At 34.9% G+C, this 22162-nt stretch overlaps 2 protein-coding genes across 2 annotated transcripts in view; both read left to right on the forward strand.

Annotated features, from left to right (window-relative positions):
- The window catches only part of LOC126886433 (myb-like protein D), a 231770-nt gene that overhangs the window by 73028 nt on the left and 136580 nt on the right, over positions 1–22162 (forward strand). The gene's annotated exons all lie outside the window — the stretch shown is intronic.
- Positions 20733–22073, forward strand: LOC126886438 (uncharacterized). The gene is made up of 2 exons (XM_050653379.1): positions 20733–20995; positions 21457–22073. Exons 1-2 carry the CDS (start codon positions 20748–20750, stop codon positions 21911–21913), a joined length of 705 nt encoding a protein of 234 aa, XP_050509336.1. The 5' UTR covers positions 20733–20747; the 3' UTR covers positions 21914–22073.

Genomic DNA, 22162 nt, shown 5'->3' on the forward strand with positions numbered 1-22162 from the left:
AACCAGAACATATATTAGTATAAAAAGAAATTGCCAGATATAAGCATCCCTCTACGAGTAAGAATGCTAAGGGGCTACGTATTTAACACGCTAGTATACGGTGTAGAGGCCTGGACTCTTAATACGTTGACGGACAGTGCGTCAAATGTATAAGCAAGTGTTGTGCCCTATATTATGTATTTTGTAAAGTAGAATAGGGAAAAATGCAACGTCTATAGACGTTGTGTCACATTACATCAATGGAAATTAGACGTCTATAGACGTTCTGTCCGTCAACGTGTTAAACAGAACAACATAAAAAATATTCAAAGCTTCGAGATGTAGTGCTACCGCATGCTGAAGATAAGTTGGGTTAAAAGAGTCACAAACTTTGAAGTAGTTAGAAGGATAGTAAAAAAGACCCAGAAATTGTATTAACGGTAAAACGAAAAAACCCGAATACTTGGGCCACCTGATGAGAGGACATAAATACGCATTACTTTAAAATATAATGCAAGGAAAAATAGAAGAAAAACGGAATCCAGGCTGAAGAAGAATGTCAAGGTTGCGGAATTTGTGAGAGTGGTTTGGCTGCACCACTAATGAACTTTTTGTGTTGATGATTTCCAATCTCCGATTTCAGTGGCACAAGAAGAAGAAGTAGAAGGTTTAATACGACTGGGCGCTTAATCACCCTTCCACTCAATCTATGAGCTCGATTGTTTATTCCTAGGTTAAAGTTGTTCCTTTAGTCCAGTCTTTTTAACAAAGTCTATTATGGCCTCAGCTGACACTTCTACGAAGTCGTAGGGCTAAGTTGATAATGCTCAATTGTATTAAGCCTTGTCCTATCCAATCCTTGGCAGGTGGGCAGAACGTTTTCTGCCGTCCCGTCGTCAACAGAATCTGCAATTCGCTCTCTGTCAGTGTTTTTATTTATCTGCCCCGTAAGGCGACATTGTGCTGCTAGGAGACATAACATAATCCGCATATCATTCTTATTCATATCTAGTAGAACTCGAAACCTCCAAACTACAGAAGGTAGCGTGTCTTAGCAGTGGCCAAAAATCCCCCGTGTAATATGTTTGCATCAATTGCGTGCCGAAATCCGTGGAAACTCCAGAAGATAGTGGCCTTAGACACCAGGTGCTCCGGGTGTCCGTTCTTATGGCGTATCCGTTTTCAGCAACTCCAAAAACTGCCCGAGTAGTCTATTTGCATCTACTGAATGCCGAAAACCCTTGAAACTTCCGAGATGACGTGCTTTAGCGAGGACACTGGGTACCAGGTACTCCGGGGGTCGTTTATGATGGCGTATTCGTATTCAACGACTCCGAAAACCTCTAAGTAATATTGCATCAATTTACAGCCGATAACCCTCGCACCTTCAGATGACGTGTCTTAGAAGTGACCCTGGGTACCATATGCTCTGGAGATCGGTTCTGATGGCGTAGGTGTATTTAATGAGCCCAAAAACCCCTGAGTAACAAAATCTGGCCCTTAATATGCTTATCTTGACATGTTTATGCACTTTTGGATGCATTTTATGCACTTTAAAATTAAATTATGCATTTCCACCCATTTTTCTATAGTAGACTTTTTGAACATCTTGGATATTAAAGCACCCTATGTAACGCACAGCTGAATGTGGCTGAATTTTTATGTTTGTGCGTCACAGTGTTGCCATGCTATTTTCTATATATTTCTTTCATATTTTCAATCAATGTTAAATGTACCTACAAGAATAATAGAATAATAACGTTTACTTTACTAACATTATTAGACCTAGATTGTCTGTTCCTCAAAAAATAAGCGTTATATTGGGGATTTCTAATGTTGACATTAAAGGTTGCACTACTTTTTTTTCTATAAAACATTTTGATCTAAAACTTACCAGAAAACTTCTTTGTACTTTTTACTTTAAAATAAACGTGATTGAGAAGCTAAATTTAAAACTTCGTCACACAACTTTTGCGACTAGACTTTGCAATGCACAAATCCGCACCTTTTTCTTTGAAAAATTCATAACCTTTATCATGATAAGAATAAAAACTTGAGGCAGATACCTTTGTCTTCAGAAATGTTACAGCTATATAGTGTAAAAATTTCAGAAAAAATATTAAAATGGAACAGAGTTGTAGCGAGGTAAACGTAACAAAACGTGATTTCTTTTTTTTTTTTATTTTTAGGTTAAAATTGCGATTTTGACAATGTTCCCCCACATAAAATTCAAAATAAACTTCATTTTCGTTTTCAGCACCCTCGAAAATATAAAGTATGAATAAAATTAGCCATTCATCCCTCTGTGGTCAGTATCTCGAAAACTAAGCGCTTTTTTGAGGGTGTCACGCTCGTGTATAATATCACAAAAATTGTAACGTGATAATATAAAAAAATAGAGGATACGGCAACGATGTCACAAGTGATGGTCGGATCGAAATCGCCAATCGGCCAAAATCTACACAGACATATTAGGGTGCTTTAATATCCAAGATGTCCGACTTTTTTCCTGACATCATCCTGAACACAATGCAAAAAGTTGTAAGTCTTTAGGTGCTGTATTTAAAAATCGATTCATTCCCTTGTTTTTAATGCGCCCTGGTCTATTTCACTGGTAGACGAAAATGTTGGCCATATATTGTTATTAATTTAAAAAGTCCACGCAAACCACTACAGGATACATCAAGGTTTTGGTTGTCGAGGTCCATAAAACTCAAAAAACTTGTCATATACAGGGCCGGGTTAAAGTCCCAAACTAGTCCAGACAAATAAGATTTTTCTCGTGACACATCCCCCTCCAGACCGAAACCAAATTTTTTGAGTAGTATGGACATCTATATTAATAACCTATATGTTTCCTGCAGCCGATTTTGATGATATAGATAGTTATAAACAAATGAAGATCAAAAAACGGTAAATTTTCGCTTTTTTCGTCTATTACTAAAAAGTGAAGCATTCTAAACAAATTTGAGAATAAGAAACTCATAAATCATATAAAAAACTTCAATACGGCGTTCGCTGAATATGTCTATCCTTATTTGTTGCTTAGAAAATTGCAAAATAAGTAATAAATTTTGAGATTTTATAAAAATGTTCATCACTTATGTAAAAATTAAGTTAGAACCTTCTTATTACAGTGAGTGCTGAGACTTCTTGTGCTTAAATTATATTTTAAATTTCAAAGTAATTGGTCAAATAGTTTAAAAGTTATTTAATTTGTTTATCCCAAATTCATTTTTTGCAACACTATAAGTCAGAAAATTATGAGGTTACAGTAATATTTCGGACAGTTTATGAAAGAAGAACATTTATACTATTAACTTAATGAAAAAAAAAAAGACAAAAAGTAACTTTAAACAGTGTAAAATTATTTTGCAAAAACATGTCGATTTTTTGGGACAATGACAATTAGGGACGAAGTTAGCCCCCCCTTATTATTTCACATGTTCTTGCAAAATAAATAATTTTGCAATATTTGGAATTACTTTTTGTCATTTTTTTAAATTAAATTAATAGTGTAAATCTTCTTCTTTCATAAACTATCTAAAGTATTACTGTAACTTCATCATTTTCTGACTTATAGTGTTACAAAAAAATTAATTTGGGATAAACAAATTAAATAACTTTTAAACTATTTGACCAATTGCTTTGAAATTTAGGGTATGATTTAAGCACCAGAAGTCTCAGCATTCCGTGTAATAAGAAGGTTCTAAGTTAATTTTTACACAAGTTATGAATATGTATAAAAACTCAAAATTTATGATTTATTTTGCAATTTTCTAAGCAACCAATAAGGATAGACATATTCAGCGAACGTCATATTGAAGTTTTTTATACGATTTAGGAGTTTCTTACTCTCTTTGTTTAAAATGCTTAACTTTTTGGTAATAGACGAAAAAAGCGAAAATTTACCGTTTTTTGATCTTCATTTGTTTATAACTATGTATATCATCCAAATCGGCTGCAGGAAAAATATAGGTTATTATTATAGATGTCCATACTACTTAAAAAATTTGGTTTCGGCCTGGAGGGAGTTGTGTCACCAACTCTTAACTAAACAGGGTTGGTTAGGAATAATTAAAACGGTCGAAAACATCTACCAGAAAAACACAATAAAAGTAAAAGTGGAAGATGAACTAACTGACACAATTGAAGCCGGTAATGGGATAAGACAGGGGGGTTCCTTGAGTCCTTTATTGTTCAACCTGATCATGGACGAAATAATAAAAAAAGTAAGAACTAAAAAATGATACCAAATGGGAGAAAACCAACTTAAAATAATATGCTATGCAGACGATGCAATACTAATCTCTCAAAGTGAAGATGATTTACAACGTATACTGCACCAATTTAACATAACCAATAACCACCAGAAAATTTAACATGTTAATTTCCTCAAAAAAGACAAAATGCATGGTTATAACAGCAGATACAATAAGATGTAAATTGGAGCTGGAAGGTCAGATAATAGAACAAGTGATGGAGTTTGAATACTGTGACATAATTTTGTCACCCGACTGTTTTCAGCTCCTTGCCTATTTATTATAATTTAACAGACCCCTTTTTGTTTACCGAATTTGATTTATGTGTTTGTGAATGCATTTAAAAAGGGGACCTTTTTAACAGGTACACACCTGGATATTTCTTTTTCATTCTAGAAGATGCTTATTTGATATTTATGTAAATATCCCTGCGATTGTTATTCTAGAATAAGATGAATTCTTCCGCAATAATCTTTCTTATTCTGGAACATTGTAATAATGTATAAATAGGGGTTTTTGGAATTAGTAAGTTAGTTGTGAATTTGAATACGTCGGTGTACTTTGATATATATCGGGCGAGGTCTGCTTTAGAATTTGTAATTATGTAGATAAAGTATTAGATTTAGTGTAATAAATAAATTAGATATCGTAGTTTGTAAAATAAAAGATATAAATTCAGTGTTTTTCATTTGTTTAGTTATAAGTTATTAAAAATAAATAAGGTCAACTAAAACTAAATATTAGTGCCTAAAAGATCAGAGAAAAGTCAAGTCAGTTTTGTAACATTTGTAACAATACCTAGGCATCACACTATCTAGCTACGGAAGGACCGAAACAGAAGTGGAAGATCAAGTGAATAGAGCAAACAGAGCCGCAGGTGGCCTGAACGACACAATATGGAGAAATCAAAATATCGGAAAAGAAATGAAAGGCAGAATTTACAAAACAGCCATCAGACCAATAATGACATATGCGGCAGAAACACGATCCGACACAGAGAGGACAAAAGATTGCTCGAAACAGCGGAGATGAAAACCCTTCGAAAAATCGATGGTAAGACTCTATGGGACAGAGCTAGAAGTACAGATATAGGTACGACGGAGATGCAAGGTGGATTACATTAATTACGGGGTAAGAAACAGAAGAATAGAATGGAATGAACACATTAGCCGAATGACAACAAATAGGGTAGTCAGGACAGCGATGTCAGAACAGCGAAAGACGGTTCCCCAATAGGAAGACGATCAGTGGGAAGACCAAGAAAACTATGGAACGACAACTTACTAGAGACACATTGAAAAAACAGACAGAGTCATGTCTATACAAAAAGAAGAAGAAGAAAAAAACATGGTAGGTACATTAGATACTCTTTTACCTTATTTCTCTGGATTATTGTTGCAACCTACATTAGTGGAGTCTGCACTGGAAGAAGAAAAACTAAATATATATGCACATCTCATTTATATTTTATATTTTTATTATTGTTTAAAATACAACTAGTCAGACCACATGCCGTACCCGTCAACATTACACTGCAATTTATTTTTAAACGGTGTAATAAATATGGAATCATATTCAGCTCAGGTGGTACTTTTACCATGTGTGTATGTCTGTGTGTGTGTCTTCATACCTTTCTCTGATTACAACTTGCGTGTGGTATACAATATAAGAAAGTACCATCAAGAAAACAAGATATGTAAATAATTAAATAATTTTTAAATGGGCCATTGTTTAATCATTTTAATGCTCAATTTAAACTGAGTTTTACTCTTAACCTTTGTTATGTTAATTATGTATCATAACATTTTATTAGCGAATTACGTTGGTAAACATGAGAACCAGCCGACAATTCAGTCAGAAAGCAAAGGTATAATTTAAATAGAAAAAACTTTTAAATAGAAACGGAATTTATGAAGTCATCAGTGGAATTATATGAAACATGTAAAAATCCTAATTGTAGCAATTTGATTTTGGGAGTGTCCCGCACCCTTGACACTAATTTGATTACAGGTAAAACCAAACATTATAAAATTGGAAAATATCAGAAAACTGGGGATCAGTTTAATTTATTTATTAAAAAAACCATAGAATCCTTTATAAAAGGTATATTTGTTAAAAAAATTGGAATAAATCCTTTGTAAAAGGTATAAAATTTATTAAAATCCCTAACGGGCTACATCAGAACAAAACGTTTTCGATTTTATTACAAAATCATCATCAGTGTAAGACCTAAAATAAGTATAACCTATTTTATTAATGTAAAATTGATATTTAAATTCTGACTAAGGTTTAAAACAAGCGGTTATACTCACAGTCTGGATGCTAGCTGAGCCACCAAAGAAATATAGGGGTAATAACCCTTCAAATATAAAATTTATGCTCTACAGATGCATATTTACTTAAAGCATAAATTTTATATTTGAAGGGTTACTACCCCTATATTTCTTTGGTGGCTCAGCTAGCATCCAGACTGTGAGTATAACCGCTTGTTTTAAACCTTAGTCAGAATTTAAATATTAATTTTACATTAATAAAATAGGTTATACTTACTTTTAGGTCTTACACTGATGATGATTTTGTAATAAAATCGAAAACGTTTTGTTCTGATGTAGCCATTTAGGGATTTTAATAAATTTTATACCTTTTACAAAGGATTTATTCCAATTTTTGTGATTGATGGTATACAGCCAACTACAGGAAAAATTTTCTTTCCTTGTGGATTTTATATTTGTTAAAATCCCTATACAGGGCTACATCACAGAAAAGAACTAGTTTTCGATCGGATGAACGATCATCAACAGTGTTTATTCTTTTTCTCAGGAGCATCTTTCAGTGCGTCACAGTTTTTCGATTTCTATCTAACGCATTAAATTGTATGTGACAGAAAAAAAAAGCACGTCTGTGATTAGAGACATTTATAACATTTATTCTAGTTGTCGATAAATGGCGCTATCTGGCGCTAGAATCGAAAAAAAATATTTACGAATTGTATAATATATCTACGAATATAATCTGTACAATTTATAAGACTATACAAATCAAAGAAAATACCGTTTTATAAATGAAATAACACAATTGATTTGTTTTTATGCCAAATTGCAAATAAAATGTGACAACTGTCAGATTTAACTAAAATATCACGTTAGAATAAATGTTATAAATGTGTATTATCACGGACACCTTTTTTTCTATCATTTGTGACGCACTGAAAAATGCTCATGAAAAGGACTTTACCTAAAATGTGTATAACCTGATAAGATAATGCAAAGTATTTAAAATTTTGACTACGATTTTAAAAGTTATAGGCTATACTCACGTGAATCTAACATGCTAACCACCAAAGTAAAAAATATTTGGATAAAATCCCTTTACAATTAATCCGTCATAGGAACATAGAAATAAAATGTGAAGTTAAACATGGATGTTTAAAATATCCAATGTTTCATGCTCTAGGTACCATTGAGCTCGAATCTGACTTGTTCACATCATGACTGTATGGTAGCAAGTGGCTCTGATAGCGGAAATTCTGAAGGATGGCATGGCAGAAATGACAGTTCCACAGGAAGTTAAAATTTCTCTGTTAGTTATGTGCAATCTATTGTAAATTACGAAACAGTGACAACAGTCTTTCCCACTGTGGTAAATAATCCGTTAAAATGAAAATAAACTTAATGTAATAGTTAGAATGTTTAATGAAAGTGGTAGGCAAACCATATTACACGTTAGATCGAAAATTTGAGAAAGGATATTAAGCCCTCTTGTGTGTACACCTAGGGTGTAGAAAAGTAATTTTATTTTGATTTTAAGTTATCGATTTTATTCGAATAGTTAGTAGTTGTTAAAGTATGTGTAAGTTCAATAAATGATTACAGTGGGGGTGACAGAAGGGTACAAAAGTCTCATAATCTAGAAGGGATGTAAAAGACAAGCTCAGACTCAAGCGACTAATTCCCAAGGACCCTACAGGCTACTCTGAACTCTAAGGGTTCGACAAAACAAACCGTCATTAGATGTAGTTAACCAAAGGGGAGATTGCGAAATGTAAGTGGTTTATGAGATTAATAATGAAAATATGACATAAACGGGACCCAGAAAGAGTAGTGAGACTATTAGATTTGGTTATAGTATGAATAGATGGGGTGAAAATTGTCACAGATAGTATATGGATGAAAATTTAGAGATGGAGATGTATGTGAATGATGATAGCAGATTACAGTTTGTATGTGTATTATTGGATAGATGATAGTGGTCTAATGGATAGAGATGAAAAAAGAAAGAAAACCATTGTGACTATGGGAAAGTGAAGGAAGTAATATATGGGTGGAAAGTAATATTGTAATTAAGAAAGGAGTTAAGAAAATAGTGGTCGATGAAGTGGATGGAAGTCCCGGTTGAACGAAACATGGCGGTTGACACAGTTCGGACTTTTTTGTTTTTCATTGTCTATTTCTAGGTCCTCGTACAAGTCCAACTTTAAGAAGTCTGGTTTAAGAAGAACTGGTTGAAATAAGAAGAACTGGTTTAAATATTATTAAGAAATTAAAGAGTATTATAATAACGCAATAAAAAAGCTAGTTTCATTGGAAGACGAACAATAGGGATTTCGAACTTATAAACTTGCGTGAATTGAAATCGGCCCACTTAAAAATTTGATCATTTTTGATGTCTCGAATTTCCTAAACCTGAGGAATATTCTAGCATTTATAAAATACTGAAACTAAAACCCAACTATAGCATTATGTTTTCTCAACGTTCTGTTTTTTTGATTCATTCGCTTATGTTGGACCATAAAGAAGGTATACTAAATTTACAATCAAGATGCAGTAGAAATAAACAAACCGAAATACGTTAAATGCTACTAGGAGCACTCCCGAATCATAATTACAATGTATATACAGCGTGTCTACTTAAGTTGGAAACATATGGGAAACTTTTTTATTATTAATTTTACGAAAAAAAGTTATTCTTTATAAAAAGTTCTACATGCCCCAAAACCTAAGATTCAATCATCAGATATCAAATTTTCTCAACATTATACGAGGTATGTCACAAAATATGAATTTCGGTCAAGGGTAAAGTACCTTTATTTCTCTCAATATCAAAAATTCTTATGATAAAAAGTTGTTTGGAATTAAAAACTAAGATCAAATATGCAATTACATGCTTCTAATTGAAAAAAAAAATAAAAATTTTTCTCAAATTTATGGATATCTACCCAACATCGTTTTTAATTATTACAAATGTGATAACTAGTTTATTATTCATTTTACGAAAAAAAGTTATTCTTCGTTAAAAGCTTTGCATGGTCTAAAATCTAAGGCACAACCATGATATATCAACTTTTATTAATTTTATACGAGGTGTGTCAAAAAATATGAAATTAGCTCAAGATTATAGTACCTTTATATTTCACAATATTTCAATTAGAAGGATGTAATTGCATATTGAAACATAGTTTTTAATTCTAAACAACTTTTTTAATAACCGTTTTCAATATTGTGAAAAATAAATGTACTTTACTCTTGAGTGATATTCATATTTTTTGACATACCTCGTATAAAATTAATAGAATGTGATATTTAATGGTTGTATTTTCAGTATTAGGACATACAGAGCTTTTTATAAAGAATACCTTCTTTTCGTAAAAGTAATAATAAAAGAGTTATCGTATGTGTAATAAATAAAAACGAAGTTAGTATCAATAAATTTGAGAAAAATTTGGAAAACATTTTTTTCCAATTAGAAGCATGTAATTGTATATTTGATCATAGTTTTTATTTCCAAACAACTTTTCATAATAAGAATTTTCGATATTGAGGGAAATAAAGGTACTTTACTCTTGAACGAAGTTCATATTTTTTGACATACCTCGTATAATATTGACAAAATTTGATATCTGATGATTGAATCTTAGGTTTTAGAGCATGCAGAACTTTTTAAAAAGAATAACTTTTTTTCGTAAAATGAATAACAAAAAAGTTTCCCATATGTTTCTAACTTAAGTAGACACGCTGTATATTGTAAATCCCAAATCATGATTTCCAAAGTTTATACATTGTAAATTATGATTCGGGAGTGCTCCTAGTAGCATTTAATATATTTTGGTTTGTTTATTTCTACTGCATCCTGAATGTAAATTTAGTATAGGTAGTTACTTTAACGGGCATAGGTAAATTAAGTCCCATATACCTGAATTAAGAAGGGTCAAAATATTTAGATGGTCGAATTGAGGGGCGGAGGTAAATTCCTCACCAACCAGTAGAACCATATAATCCGACAGGTATTTTCCTCACCAACTTTAAGGGTTCGTATTAATCCGGTAGGTATTTTCCTCACCAACTCACTCAGGTAATAAAATAAAAAATATAGATGTACTTAATTTAAGAATGATTATTATGAAAGCATCCGAAATCCGAATAAAAGACATTCATTTTCCTACGTTGTAATAATAGTTTATAATATAGATAATATGAAAAACGTATAACTTATTATATATTATTTACTATAATAAGAAACACACTTTACAAAATCCATTATAGTCATTTGATTAGATTGATAACTTATTATAGTTATTAAGGTACCAAGGGCATTATAAGGATAATAACGCTTAAGGTTAATAGTGTATAGACCGAGGGCCTTCGGCCCGAGGTATATGTATACGTTGACCGAAAGCGTTATTATTTTATTATTATAATACCCGTGATGCCTTCAACGTTTAATGTCAGACTAAATTATTCTTTATATGCAAACAACTTGGAATACATTTTGAATTAATTAGTTTTCGAATAAGTACATTTACCAGAAATAGTCGTAACCTAATTGTGGTAACCATAGTTTTACTTAGAGTTTTATTTGCCAACTTGACAGTCGTCTCGTTGTGGGTCGTTTGGATGCATTTCTGTTTTTTCTATTTTTTCTTGTGTGTGTTTGTCCTGTTTTAGGTGATCTAACACCTCTTCAGGACATGTCTTATCTAGACACTGTTGTTTTATGTCCACTGGGACCACTGGTGGTAGTCTGAGCCGTTGGTGGTGGTGCACTGCTTGGAGGCTGTTGTTGGGCAGAGCAATCAGAGGAGAAAGTTGGTTCTACGGTTCTTTTCAGAATTTTTGATCTAAAACAAATTATTAATACATGCAAAATTTTAAGTTTAAATGAAAAATTGAAAAAATTTTTTAGTGTGTATGATAAAGTTTTAAAGTTTGAATTCAGGTTTTATAAATTGAAATTTAATTTGACTGTTTGAATATTTAAGTATTTAAGAGTGATTGAATTCGCGTTGAGGGCAGCTGTGGCTGTATCCTCCCTAAAGACAGGTATAATTTGCAAATGAGTACGGGAAACCACAGAAAACCGAACTCTCCCTGTCCGAGGCAAAACTCTAAGTGAGTTATTTATCTAACGGTTAATTCTAAAATAAAGTGGAGTTGCCTCCAGGATATCAGTATATTCACCAGGGATGTCTTCTGTGCTGGCAAGAGTCAGCAATTTTGTTGGTAGGTGAGGTAATTTTCGTTTGGGTGTTCTGGTGAATACACTACCAAAGGATGAGCAGGTAGTTTTAAGGACGTTTTGAGCTCTGATGTTTTGGCTGTTTATGATTTTTGTAGTAAAACTCCTGCTCAGAGAGGAGATTCTCTCGTTTAGTGGCTGGATCCTTGCTAGATGATGTATGAGTCTAGATGGGTAGTCTCTTCGTTTGTAGTTTATTTTGCGGAGTATGCTGCGTTCTGTGGCCAGTAATCTTTCTGTGTTGCGTTTGTTTAGTAATGTGTAGATGTTTGATTTGTATTCGATTACTGGCCGTATGAATGTTTTGTATGTATGCGTTAGTGTGTGTTTATGCGTCCGACCGAATCTTCCACAGAGACTGTTGAGCAGATTAACCCTCCGTTTCACCCTTTTGCGGGTTTCAGCCAGATCTCTGTCCCAGTTTAGCGTTCTATCAAAAATGACGCCTAGGTACTCAATCTGGTCACGAAGTTGTAATCTCTCGCCCCACAGGTCCAGAACGACTCTCTCTTCTGCATTACGTGTAGTGTGTGCGCTTAGGTTTGGGTGTCTGAATAGTATGGTTTGTGTTTTGTTTGGATTAAGTGTTACTCGCCATCTTCCACACCATCTTTCGACGGTGTTAAGGTGATTTTGAGCACACCTATTCAAAACGTGAATATCTCTCGATGTTGTTATTAGTGCAGTGTCGTCCGCATATAGTAATGTTAGTGTATTGGTGTTTCTAGGGTTAGGAAAGTCGCTGTTGTATATTGTGTATAGTATGGGTGCCAACACGGAACCTTGAGGTACTCCTGCTGATGGAGTAAAAGAGGTAGACAGCAGTGATTTGATCTTAACCATGACGGTGCGATCCGAGAGATACGAGTGAATGAGTTTTATGAAAGGAATGGGCATGCCGACGTCCCAGAGTTTCTTTGTCAGGCCGGCGTGCCAAACCTGATCAAAGGCCTTCTGCACGTCCAGGAATATGCCAAGTGCTAGATTTTTGTCGTTGAGAGTTTGAGTTATATGTGTGACGATTTCTGTCAACGCCGTTTTTGTGGAGAGACCTTCTCTAAAGCCGAATTGGTAGGAGGGAATGATATTATTTTCGGTGGTAAAGTCAACGATTCTCTCCTTAAGGATCCTTTCGAAGACCTTACCAAGAACACTTAGTAGAGAAATCGGCCTGTAAGAGTTTAGATTTGTCTTTGTTTTGCCCTTTTTAGGGAGCATGATGGTGTGTGCTACTTTCCAAGCTTTTGGAAAGTAGCAGAGAGTTAGAGCGGCGTTGACAATGTTCGTCATATATTGTGCTACGCTCGGTGGGAGGTGTCTTACGCAGTTCCTGTTGATGTTGTCAGGACCTGGTGCATTGGAGTTGCCAATTTGGCAGTAATCCTCCAATGTTTGTTGACTCACGGGTGCCGTAAGCGGGTACGAGCAGTCGTACTATATCTCTCTCGACCACCTCGTAGTAGTCTTGATCGAACCTCTGGTCGTGGGGCGCGACTAATGTATTTTGGAGGTGTGTCTTGAAAGCTTCGGCTTTCTCTTGGTCTGAATTTATAATTTGATTATTTATGACTAGATGAGATGGATTTGCTTGTTTCTGTTTAGTTAGGACTTTAAATTTATGCCAGAATCTAGCCCCATCACGGTAGTCCAAGCCAGCGGTGGCATCACGCCATTGTGACGCTTGCATGTTTTTCACCTCTAGCTTGATCCTAGCCGAGATACGGTTATACTCTGCCTTGAGAAGTGGATCGCGTGTTCGTTGGAATTGACGTAGGAGACGTCTTTTGTGTTTGATTTGATTTACTATGTGTTGAGGGAGTGGTGGTCTCTTTGGGTTTATAACCCGATTGGGGACTGATAGGTCAATTGCTTGTCCTATCAGTGTTTGAAGGACCGTGATATCGTTATCGATGTCAGCTTGCGTGTTTAAATTGCCTAACTGAGGAATATTCTGATTTAGATAGTGTCTATATAGGTTCCAGTCGGCATGTTTATAGTCTCTCATTACTCGTATATGTGCCTGTTGGTTCGGATTTAATATGTTTTCGTTTATGAGTATAGGTAGGTGGTCCGACGTTATAGAATCACCGATGATGCAAACATCGTCCAATACGTCTATCATGTCATACGTGCATATGACATGGTCGACGATAGAGGTGCCATTGTGATTAAATAACGTAGGTTCAGTGTTTCTGATTCTGTGAATGGGCAGTTCAAGGAGACAATCAGACAGCAGGTTACCCGCCACATTTGTGAACGTATCACCGAACTGCGTGTTTCTGGCGTTAAAATCACCCAGAATAATCGCCTTGCTCAGCCCAGAGACATATTCCAGAAGTGTATCTGAGAGTGTTTGTTGTGGATGTTTGTAATAAGAGACTATTGTCAGCGTCGTGTTGTTGTTTAGGTGTATGTCAACTGCCAAGACATCTTCATCAGTAATACCTACTTGAATAGGGATAGTATGAGGGGAAAAGGGTATACCATATTTAATAAGGAAGCCGTTACCATGAGATATTCGGCATTTTGGACGGTGGTGAGTGCTATAGCCAGGATAAGATGGAGAGGTTTTTAATTGGGTGTCGGTAAGGGCAAGTATTTGAATATTGTGGGTATCAAGTAAGTTTTTGATGAACGGTTTTTTCCTACCGGCACCCTGACAGTTAACCGCACTTATTGTACTGTCCATTTAAATGAATTGTGGGGTGTATGTGACTGTGGCTCTATTGTTATGGGCCACGATAGTACTCGTGTGTCCAAACATAGAGCAGGTGAGGTTGTTGGCGCAGTCCAGTACCGACTGTCTTCGGTCTGGGAGGACGTTTACCATTAGTAAGGAAATGAATTCAAGCGTGGTTTGCATATCGGAGGTGAAAGTGTAAGGTGGGATTCTTTTTTGGGTAGTAATGGGCTGAGTTTCTTGGAGAGTGGGAGGGGCCTCTTTCCGTAACGGACACTTTGGCGAGTAAGCCGCATGAAGTCCGTCACAGTTAGGACATTTGGGTGAGGTTTGTTTTGTGCATGCTGAAGAACGATGTTCTTCACCGCATGTGGGACAGCGGAACTGTTTCAGGGTGCATTCCTGGATAGTGTGTCCATTTCGAGCACACCTGTTGCAGTATTTAGGTATGGGTGGGATGGGATTAGAGTTTAAGGGAAGTTCACCTCGTACAGAAATGCCGTCAAGATAAAAGCCTCTTGTCAGCAGTTCTGTATATTTTTCCTCACTATCTGTGATTAGTTTAATAAACGAGGTGTATACTCCTTCCCGAGATACGATGCGCCAGAGACGGATCACTGGAACACCTAAGTCGGAAAGGATGACTTTGACTTCATCGTCAGTATAGTAATTAGCTATGCCTTTCAAGACGATCATGAAGGTTGGTTTATAGGTGGTTTGAGTGCGGTTGGATAATCTGTGTTTGGGGGTTAGTGTGATTTGGGAGTCGCCGAATTTATCACGCACTTTGCGCTGTATTTCGACATGATTGATGGGATTTCTGGTGGTGAGGTATGCTATCTGTGTTGGAAGGACTCTGCATTGGATAATTTGATTTAGGAGGATTTCTTGGGTGTTTATTATTCTGTGGAAATCACGCTGATTGCACTTTTCCACAGGGATGTTATTGAAGATGTATTCAAAGTAGTTAGGATGAGGTTGAGGGATAGCGTTACTGGATGTGGAGGCTGTTTGACGGGTAGCAGAGGCGTAGGTAGGTTGGTTGTTGTTAGGTTGTGAGGTTAGTGGGTGCCTAGGTGGTATAGTGGTAGTAATATTGGTTGGATGATGGTTGTTTAAAGGTTGTGTTGGGTGGTTGTTAAAAGGATGTGTTGATTGATTGTTTAAAGGTTGTGTTGATTGGTTGTTTAAAGGTTGTGTTGAATGGTTGTTTAAGGGTTGCGTTGTTTGTTTGTTTATTGTGTGTGTGATTTGGTTGTTTGTTTGATTGTTGTTAGATGTATTGATAGAAGGTTGGTTGGTTGTAGGTTGATTTAGCATTTGGTTGTTATTGTTTACTTGATTGTTTGTTGTTGACGTCGAACGGCCAGCTGAACCCTTAACTCTCAGCAGTGCTGATATCAGGAGGTCCAGCTTGTCGTCCGAGATTTTGTCTAAAGAGTTGAGAAACGTGTCAATTACTTCGTCTGTTGTAGGTTGTGTACTATATTGAGATGTTTCAGTTATGTTAGACGTGTTGATAGAGCTAGAATGTGAATCGTCGTGTGTTGCAATGTCGTTAAAGGAGTCGTTGTCATTTGTGGGTAGTTCGTTGTTTTCGTTATCGTTGTTTTGTGAGTCGGTGTCGTTTATATTTGGGGGGTCGGGTGGTTTGTTTGGGTCGATGGGCAATTTTGAAGCGGACCTTAGTGATCGGGTCTCCATGATGCTATTCGAAGGTCAGAGTTTATTAAAGACACCTGTTCAGCTATACGTGGTGCAATGTATAGCTAGGTAGGGCCACCGGACTATACAAACTGTTTTTGTTAGGCTGTGGGGTCCCACGATGTGTGTATTCTCGCGATATACTATTTGAGCCGAACCGCGGCCAGTTCCCGTCGAAACGACCAACTGCTGAACGCTAACGGCTTAAGTGGACGTGCCTTCTTACGGAGCAGTCCACCGACCTACGCTAACAACAGTGTGTCGCTGAACGGAAAAATACCGGTAGTGGAAAAGCCCTGGGCGGGAATATCCACTTGTTCGATTCGAGCCAAATACCACACCGATCGGTATACGCCGTGATAAAAATCACAGCGTACACGTCTTCGTAACCTTTGTAGCAGATTACAACGCTTTTTTTTCTCTTGCTTTCGCTGGTACGATACTATTCGCGGGTTGTTTTATAAGGCAGAACGAGTCACGCCGTATGACCTAGCACGTTGAACTTGCGACAAGCGGATAGCTGTAGCTAATCGGCAGATCGCGTCAACGTCTGTGCTGTAAGGTCACCTACGTGCTTATCGCTCAGAGCTCTAGAAACAACTGACTTGACAGTCGTCTCGTTGTGGGTCGTTTGGATGCCTTTCTGTTTTTTTCTATTTTTTCTTGTGTGTGTTTGTCCTGTTTTAGGTGATCTAACACCTCTTCAGGACATGTCTTATCTAGACACTGTTGTTTTATGTCCACTGGGACCACTGGTGGTAGTCTGCGCCGTTGGTGGTGGTGGTGCACTGCTTGGAGGCTGTTGTTGGGCGGAGCAATCAGAGGAGAAAGTTGGTTCTACGGTTCTTTTCAGAATTTTTGATCTAAAACAAATTATTAATACATGCAAAATTTTAAGTTTCAATGAAAGTTGAAAGAATTTTTTGTGTGTATGATAAGGTTTTAAAGTTTGAATTCAAGTTTTATAAATTGAAATTTAATTTGACTGTTTGGATATTTAAGTATTTAAGAGTGATTGAATTCGCGTTGAGGGCAGCTGTGGCTGTATCCTCCCTAAAGACAGGTATAATTTGCAAATGAGTACGGGAAACCACAGAAAACCGAACTCTCCCTGTCCGAGGCAAGACTTGACAGTATTTAACTCGTTATTTAAATTTAACAGGCCCTAGGGCGTTATTTTTCTATAACACCCCCTTGGGCGTTATATCGTACTTAATAGACTTCGAAATAATGTCATTACTTGTCAAATAATAGACCAGTCGTACGTAAATTTTCTACATTTTTCTCAGCTTACTTGCAGACGGCAGTAATAAAAAAAATTCATTTTATAGTTTGCATGACATTAAATCAAACACAAAACAATCTGATACGTCTTCCGGTTTTATATAATGTAAGGCCAAAAGTATGTTTGAGCCTACTTCAGAATCATTTTTATATTCTGATATTAAATCAAGAGACTGAATTTTCTATACCAAGTTTGGTGTACTTAGGTGAAATCTTCAATCATGTATTTCAGTGTTTGGACACATTTGAATGATTGCATTATGTATAAATATAGCCTTTTCAAAATCTACACAAACTTTACTAGGATTAAACTTAATTTCGAGAGCTTTAAAAATTTCTGATTTTAACAAATAGAAAAGATTGTTTTAAGTTTCTGTTTTTTTTTTTATTTGACAGTAAACAGTATAATAAAGAAATATAATGCCCATCAATTGGCCCATGAGTAGTGAATAATTGCAAATAACATGTGGTACGGTAATTGAGCCATACATATAATATACGAGAGGGACAAAATTATGGAATAAATTAATTTTCTCTAAAACGGACGATTTTGGAGAAAAACCCCGAAACAGGTCGATTTATATTTTTAAATTACAATTTTTTGGCCTATATTTTCATAGTAGTAACGTCATCTAACTGTGCGTGATCACGTAATCAATGATTTTTTTTAAATGGGAATAGAGGTCGTGTGGTAGCTTATTTATATTCTCTATTCAGTAATATAAACATTAACGTAATTATTGATTGATTGATTGAATGATGACGTCACTAATATGAAATATAGATATGCCAAAAAATTGTGATTTAAAAATAAAAATCGACGTGGTTCGGGGTTTTTTGTCCAAAATCGTCCATTTTAGAGAAAATGAATATATTCCATAATTTTGCCCCTCTCTGTATAAAATTCAATGTTGCTAAAAATCTTATATTTGTTTCACATTCACAACTAAATACAGTTATCTTACTTTTGACACAGTTTATAAAGAGAAAATTTTCCTCCTTGGTTGTTTTTTGAGCACAGCTCTTCACAAATTTTTGAACCTCATCAATATTGGAAGGAAGTCGACCAGGCATCATTTTCGTCGATAATTATATATATTTTTTCTTATGTAACAGACATCAACCGTAGTAATTGTTTCAGGCAAATTAGCTGCAAGCTCTTGGCGAATGATTTTTGGCGGTTTTTCAGTATATTCTCTTCGGCTTTACGTTTACAAGAGTTAGGAACAATTTTTCGATATATCTTCTACCGATCTGGTTCATGATTATGTTGTAGGCTATTTCTAGTTATTGTAAAATTTGCCCCAATAGTATTCAATTTCGCACTAAAAGTTATTTTATTGCCTCCAGAACACTTCTTCACTTTCTAAAACTTTCACCTTATAAAAAATAAAATTTTCAAATACCGCGATTATTTTCTATTAAACATGCCATTTTTGTCAAAATTCCAATTATGACTAAAAATAAAATACTATCAAATTAATTAATAAATTATTATAGGTACCTACTGTAATTTGATAGTAGATAAATAATTTCCTTGAATGCCTTTTAGTAAAATCTACCTGAAACAACCATTTCAGTTTTGGTGAGGAAAATACCTGTCGGATTATGACATACCCTTCCAAGCTCAGGTAGAAGATTATTTTGGTGAGGAAATTACACCCGCCGGAATTGGGCCCCGGGCATCGTAATCCTTCTAATTACCTTTTAATAGCTTTCTAATTTGTAAGTACTTTCTAAGTTGTACTTAAGCATATTTAGAAATATTGTTATTACCTGGAATAACAATAGAGGAATGAAATGATTTTATTGGTTATGCATTTATGGTAATCAAATATAAAAAAGCAATATCCTACAAAATATTTAGTATGGTGCGATCTATCTGTATACGATACGGTGTTAACCTTTAACTACCCGCGCATCAAGTTATAACATAACTACACGCGTGGCGTACTTTATACGCCACAAGAAAATACACTTAGAAACAGCGGATCTGTTGATTTTTTTTTTGAAAAAATACACTTAGTTGTTTGTTATAAACCTTATTCGGCATCAGCGAATAGTTGGAGTTCCTTCTCAGTAAGCAAATTGGGATTTATAACTGGAATCTGATTCCATGATAAATAAAATTACTAATAAAAAATTTTTTGAAATGTGATTTTTTACATTAGAAAAAGTATTGTTTATAAAGAAAAATATATTTTCTGCCATAATGACTAAAAAACAATTGAAATATGTACGTATATTACTACTTATATAACTATAATTGTAGCGTATTTTATCAACCACCGGAAACAACAAATGATAAACTGTAAATAACGATCTTCCCAGAACGCCGATTATAACGAAACTAAAACTAGTTGTAAAGAACATTCCAGTGATAGGTTAGATAGATAAACAAAGTCAAAAATTAAATATTTAAATATATTTGCAGTAGAAATCTTATATCTGGCGTACAAAATACGCCAGCGCGTGTAGTTAAAGGTCAAGTTAACTGCCAAAATGAGTTCAGTGAAAATTGTTCTTAGTGAAAAAGGAAAACAATTGATTGTGTTAAATGGCTTCAAATATCGTTTTCACAAATCTTTAAAGAATAACGACAAGCGTTGGATGTGTTGTGCGCAGACGAGAGAAAAATGTAAAGTATTTTTAAAAACCCAAGGTGACAACGTAGTGACGGAAATTCGGGATGAACACAACCATAGCGAATTAAACGAAGATGCACTTAACCGTCAAATGTAACTCCTTAAAACGAAAGGCCGTAGAAGACATCGGTGAAAGACCTATGAAAATTTTGCAAAAGGAATTACGAAATGGAGATATTAGTACCTTGACTACCAAAGACGTGGCATTGGTTCGAAAAAATATGTATAACGCCTGACGATCTCTTCTGCTTAAATTACCAAAAAGTATGGAGGAAACTCATGATATATTAAAAACATTTCCAGTGAAAACCAACAAAAACGAGGATTTTTTAATGGTGAACGACATAGAAAACCAAATTATTATGAAAAAACAAAAGATGTAGATCTTTGAAACACACTCAGTGATCAAAAGATCCACAGGTACTGGTTTGGACGACCACTCGTACGAAAACAAACAAATGAATAAGAGCTGGTGTTTGGATCTTCGATTCTATTCAAAAATTTTTTCCCAGCCCGAAGTAGTGGATGTGTGAATTGTTCGTAAGGGGATTTTTCCGCATTCTCTATTTCATTTGCCAAATTATTATGTTTTCCTGTAGCAGCAATTTAGAATTTTTAGCAGATTTGGACACCATTTATATAGATGGAACTTTTGAATATTGTCCAAACTTTTTTAAGCAAATGTTCTCCATCCATGGTCTAAAAGAAGATCATTATATACCTTTGGCTTTCTTCTTATTGCCAAATAAACAAAAACATACATATACACTGGCACTTAAATACTTAATAGAACAAGTTGAGAAATGCAATAAAAAACTCGCTTTAAGAACGGTATTTGCAGATTTTGAAGAAGCAATTCAGCAAAGTGTCACTGAAGTTTGGACTAATGTTTCATTGAAGGGCTGCCGATTCCATTTAGGACAATCCTGGTAAGTAGTCATATTTGAATCCTTTTTTGAATGATGATGATGTGTATGTGTGCTTTTTGTTTTTTGGTTTTTTTTGTACTGATTTCCCATATACCACGCTGTTGTAATTTTCCTGGTCCTGATAAGTAGTCATATTTGACATATTTGAATCTTTTTTGATGATGATGATGATGATGATGATGATGATGATGATGATGATGATGATGATGATGATGATGATGATGATGATGATGATGTGTATGTAAACTTTTTGTTTTTTGGTGTTTTTTACTGATTTCCCATATGCCACGTTGTTGTAATTTTCCTGGTCCTGATAAGTAGTCATATTTAACATACGAGTATTTGAATTGTATTTTTGATGATGATGATGTGTATATATGCTTTTTGTTTTCCGGTGTTTTTTACTTATTTTCCATATGTCATACTGTTGTAATTCTAATGATGTTTTTTTCTTTTTTCAGGTGGCGCAAAATTCAGGCACTAGGTTTAACATCCTTATACAAAGACAAAGAGAGTGATGTAGGAAAATATTTAACATACTGCTTTGGAATGCCATTTCTCAACCCAGAAGATGTAGGAGATTGTTTTGTTGAAGTTTTATCATCAATACAGCCACAAAATCATAGAATAGTAGAATGTGCGGACTATCTGGTCGATAATTATGTCTCAGAATCGGCTAAGTTTACGCCAGAAATATGGGCGGAGATGTCAAGCAGTTTACAACGGACGACGAACGCATGTGAGAGTTTTCATTCCAGGTTTAACTCGTCATTTTATTTGGCTCATCCTCATATTTTCCAATTTTTAACAGTTTTAATAGGCTTTCAAAGTGAAACGTATGTTAAAATTAGAAGTGTACAAAAAAAAGTAAAAAAATTATTCTGCACAAACCCTTACATCAAAAAAATTTGTAGATGAACAAATTTTAAAATTAAATAATAGATTAATATCAAAATTTGATTACCTACCTCAAAAGTGTAGGTGAAAAATTTAGAATAGTTAAATAAATGAATTAGCATGTAATTCTAGCTTATATTGCTTTTTGTAAATATTGTAGGCATACATTTTGGTAATAAAATTATATGCTCTAAAATAAATTATTGTTTTCTAATTCCTAGAAATCATTACGTACACCGACTAAGCCCCAGGTAGACACGGGACTCAATT

Source organism: Diabrotica virgifera, chromosome 6, assembly GCF_917563875.1.
Source record: "Diabrotica virgifera virgifera chromosome 6, PGI_DIABVI_V3a".
In the NCBI taxonomy this organism is placed as follows: domain Eukaryota; kingdom Metazoa; phylum Arthropoda; class Insecta; order Coleoptera; family Chrysomelidae; genus Diabrotica; species Diabrotica virgifera.